The 4,698-nt window shown below is 38.1% G+C and overlaps 1 protein-coding gene across 1 annotated transcript; it reads left to right on the top strand.

Annotated features, from left to right (window-relative positions):
* Positions 1–416: 416 nt before the first annotated feature.
* LOC137635544 (uncharacterized) lies at positions 417–2,118 on the top strand. The gene is made up of 4 exons (XM_068368017.1): positions 417–473; positions 828–1,088; positions 1,252–1,844; positions 1,887–2,118. Exons 1-4 carry the CDS (start codon positions 417–419, stop codon positions 2,116–2,118), a joined length of 1,143 nt encoding a protein of 380 aa, XP_068224118.1.
* Positions 2,119–4,698: the final 2,580 nt, after the last annotated feature.

The raw sequence follows: 4,698 nt of genomic DNA, 5'->3' as shown, positions 1-4,698 counted from the left end.
GCTATCTGGAGCACGGCCTATAATCTCAGTGTTCATGATTATTTCCTCACGTTTATGGTTTTATTGTGGACGTGGAGGGCCTGAGCTTTTATTGCACCTTGTTGTACATGACAAGACAGTCTGTTTGACAGACACATGGTGGTCATTCCTATGTAAAGTTAAGAGCATCCTGGAACAGGGCATAAGTAGGAATAGACCACGTTGTTCTGTTTGAGAATATCCTGATTCAGCGGGGCTGAGTAGTTCCTCATGATGAAAAACCTCGTTTTGTTAGTTTGATAATAAATAGTCAACTTGACCTCTGTGTTTTTATCCACAGGGGAGACGTGACTCTTTTATTTTTAACAAAACTTGCCTGAAAGAGGGTCTACTACCGAAATATACAAACTTCAGACTGCACGATCCATCACCCCGAGATGACTTCCGTAGGTCCCTCCTCCAGAGACCACTCTGTAACAAGAATAAAACGAAAGGTGAGCTCTGGGAGTGCCTGAACCGCCTGGTGGAGGAATGGGAAGACATCAGAAGGAATCCTTGCAGATCACGTTCGGAATCTGTTACCGTTGATGGTACCAACATTAGCAGTTATCCTGTGAAGACAATGAAGACGACCACCATGAAGAAGTTGTCCACCTTCCCCTAAACAGTTTCGCATACCCACACAACATCCACCAGGCTATCTTTACCCTTAAGGACCGTGACTGGGCTAAGAGGTTGCGGACTATTCACAAAAAAAACTTATCGACATTAACGGAGGCAAACTCCGTATTCTTGAAACCAAGCAAGAATATATTAATATTTCCTCCTATACTCCTACAACTATCCAGAATAAAATACTGCGGCTGGGGCTTAACTGCCTTTTCATATCTCGCCCCAAACCTACAGATAAGAAGTTAGAAGTTGAACTTTTAATAGACTCTATCCTTAGTCACCAGGAGGAAGGGGACCTTAAAACAACTGATGATCTCCAGCCCCTGCTCTTGGCTGAAGCCCTTAGAGATTGTGGACGATACAACAGTGGCAGGGACTCCAGTGACATGAGGGAGGCAGCCAGGGAGCTGAGGAGAGCTGACAAGACTGCTGCCTTTGTCTTGATAGATACGGAAGAGTATCACAGCAAACTTGACCTGATATTGGGAGATTTATCCAAGTTTGAAAAGCTCTCCTACAAGCCCATCGAAAAGATCAAAAGAGATGCCAACAAGACAATTGAAAAAAATTAAGGCAGACACAAACGCCGTCCACTTCCAGACTATCACTGAGGATTTCAGCCCTGGTTACCTCTATGGTAATGTGAAGACTCATAAGAAAGGCAACCCACTCAGACCGATTATCAGCCAGTGCCCGACGCCGACCTACCACTTGGCAAAAAGACTTAACAACCTCTTGACTCCTTATGTTCCAAACGTGTACAGTGTCACCTCATCTACTGAGTTCCTTGGTAAGCTAAAAAGGTCCCCCACCAGTGGCACCATCGCTTCACTGGATGTGAAGTTCCTTTTTACTAACGTTCCTGTTAGAGAGACCATGGACTTGATCCTGGAGAGAGTCTATAGGGACCCCTCTATTCCAACCCTGAACATCCCGGAGGAGGCCCTCCGAACTCTGCTTGAAGTATGTACTATGAAGGCCCCTTTTACCACACACAGAGGTCACACATATATACAGAAGATTGGTGTAGTGATGGGCTCTCCCCTTTGTGTGCTCTTAGCCAACTTTTATATGGGAGTTGTTGAAGAGAGGTTTTTCTCACTAATACGTCGTCCAGACATATACGTGAGATACATCAAGGAAACTTTTATGATGGCTCCTTCTACCCAGAACATCGAGACCCTCCACAGGACGTTTGAGGAATACAGCTGACTGAGGTTTCCTGTCAAACATAGCAAAGATGGACAGCTGCCCTGCTTAGATGTTCTCATATCTCCTAATACTACCGGATTTGATACTAGTGTGTACATTAAACCCACTAACCTCGGGTTATGCTTGAACGGAGACAGTGAATGCCCTACCAGATACAAGGCTTCCACCATCAAGGCATACGCCTGCAGAGTCCTCTCCACTGCTCCTGTTGGGCTGCCACACACCAAAGACTCTACCGAGTCGCCCCGGTCCTAGTGAATAATGGTTAGCTTAATAGAAAAGTTAGCCATGAAATCAAGCTAGCCATGGACACCTGGTACCAGGGTGAACAACCGACCGTAAACACCACAACTACCATCAACCTTTACTATGAAGGGTCCATGCATCGGGATTATCAAAAGGATGAAAAGGCCATGAGAGACATAATTAAGAGTCACATCTCCCCTGTGGATAAAAACACAAAATGAGGTCTCTCATCATGAGGAACTACTCAGCCCCGCCGACTCAGGATATTCTTAAACAGACCAATGTGGTCTATTCTTACTTATGCCCTCTTCCAGGATGTTTTGGACGTTACCTAGGAATGACCACCATGCGTCTGTCAAACAGACTGTCTTGTCATGTCCAACAAGGTGCAATAAAAACTCATGCCCTGCACTCCTGAAATGCGTAGCTTGTTCTCTGTATACTTTTACCTGAATTGTGAATTTTACCTGAATTGTGAATCTTACCTAATTTGTGAATTCTATATAAAAACCTTGACTCGCCAATTATTCCTGAATTAGACTACCCACCATGAAGGATGAATTTTGCTCAGTTACTGGCTGTATGAAGTAGTCCTGAAAAGAAGATAATTAGAGCCATCGAGAAGAGAGAGTACAAGACCAATGCAACAGAGACAGCCATTATTTTCAGCAAAACTTCCCTGAAAGAGGGTCTACTACCAAAAAATAATAATAATAATAATAATAATAATAATAATAATAATAATAATAATAATAATAATAATAATAATAATAACAACTTTTGCTACAGAATTAGATTACCAAGTTTTCATGATGTTTTTTAAAATAGTCATATTTTTAACTCTGTACTCAATCGATGTCCTAAGCTATGGAAAAATCTGATCTGTTTCATCAGCCGCTGTAGCTTTCCTCTTATGGCCGCCACAAAACGAAAGAAGTGTAATGCCAACCACGCAAGTATCCATGGCAGACATTTCGTTCATACCTAGTCAATTTCCAGATATTCTGAATTCTAATTGTGTGGATGAGGTGCTGTAAGATCTTGTAATCCGCTTTCCTGAAGCGTTGCGATCTACGAGGCTGTTGTACTGAGGAAGGTTCAGGAAGGATTAGTTGGCTCGGATATTGACATGTAATAGGTATATGAATTTCCTACCAACTGTCTCTCTCTCTCTCTCTCTCTCTCTCTCTCTCTCTCTCTCTCTCTCTCTCTCTCTCTCTCTCTCTCTCTCTCTCTCTTTCAACTGTATATTCAGGTATGTGCGTAGGTGTAAGCGTGTAAGTAAACATTTTATTGGGATAAATAAAAATCTTATACCTAGAGATGTAGATGAATAGATAAAACAAGAACTGACCATAAAAGATACCAATAAAATACATATTTTATCATTTCATCAGTATTTTTCACTTTTTTTTTTTTTTTTTTTTTTTTTGGTACCGCTTCAACCTATAAAGACCTTCAGAAGCAAAAATTTTTTCATAGAACTTAATAATGAAATTGCTGGAGGATATTCTCCATCAACGTTACTCCTTGTCACGTTAGGTTACAAGGCGGGCAAGGAAAAAAAAAGAGGAAAGATATCTTTAACAAATATGTTCTTTTCTGGATAGTTGAACACTGTTTCGAAATAACTGCCTTATTTTACATCACGATGCGGACAGTTTGCAGAGTAGAAATGCTTCCTTTTATTAGTGATATTTTCTTTTTCTAATGTAGATTTTTCCAGTAACAGCATATTGTCTTCTCGAAAATAGAATGTAACTGCCAACAAATTACTCATGAGTTTAATATAAACCATCATATTCATATGTCATATGTTGTTAAATTTTGTTTTTATTTTATTTTATTTTTTTATTTATTTTTTTTTATTTGCACATGGAAACGATGTCTCACTTCAACGTTATGTGGAGTATTTTTTTTTTCCTTATGCAAAAAAAAACTTCCATAACTACTTCAAGAGATTGTATATACTACGCTAAGGATGTGATGCTTAAAGAGATGTCTAAAAAATAGAAGCAATTCCAAGATAATCTCGTTATGTCTTAGGAATCAAATTAGAAAAATATAAATATACTTCATTTTATGAATATTACGATATCTGAAAGATCATAATGAAAAAATCATATATAAATTTCTCAAACATCTGAATATGTTTCTTATATATCAAATAAGATTTACTATATCAAGCATGAAAAAAAAGATGTTTACTCATTCAAGGCATACAGTGTACAGGAAAAAAATTATAATGAAGAAATTTTTTTGTAGATAAAGAAAGGAAATACACTGAATAATATTTTTCTTACATTATTCCCATTAAAAGGAACTTTGTAAATTAAAAGAGAAAAAGCTATGTCATATTATATTTGAAAATAAAACTATGATTACAAAATACAACAAACAATAAGGATAAACAAACTTAGAAATACAACTTTAGCAAACTATAAAGAAATTAAAGGAAAACCTTTCACTAACTACATGGATATTGTCAAAGTAGATACAGAGAATAATAATAATAATGAAGATTTTTTTTTGTAGATAAAGAAAGGAAATACACAGAATAATATTTTTCTTACATTATTCCCATTAAAA

The sequence above is a fragment of the Palaemon carinicauda genome, unplaced genomic scaffold, assembly GCF_036898095.1.
Source record: "Palaemon carinicauda isolate YSFRI2023 unplaced genomic scaffold, ASM3689809v2 scaffold1395, whole genome shotgun sequence".
Taxonomy (NCBI): Eukaryota; Metazoa; Arthropoda; class Malacostraca; order Decapoda; family Palaemonidae; genus Palaemon; species Palaemon carinicauda.
This window is presented reverse-complemented; position numbering and strand designations above follow the sequence as displayed.

Bases quoted from the DNA above. Each gene is read 5' to 3' on its own strand.
- LOC137635544 (XM_068368017.1), top strand. From the start codon at position 417: ATGACTTCCGTAGGTCCCTCCTCCAGAGACCACTCTGTAACAAGAATA. The intron at 474-827 runs GTGAGCTCTGGG...ACAACTATCCAG, and splicing joins TAACAAGAATAAAACGAAAG to AATAAAATACTGCGGCTGGG. The intron at 1,845-1,886 runs GTTTGAGGAATA...TGTCAAACATAG, and splicing joins ATCGAGACCCTCCACAGGAC to CAAAGATGGACAGCTGCCCT.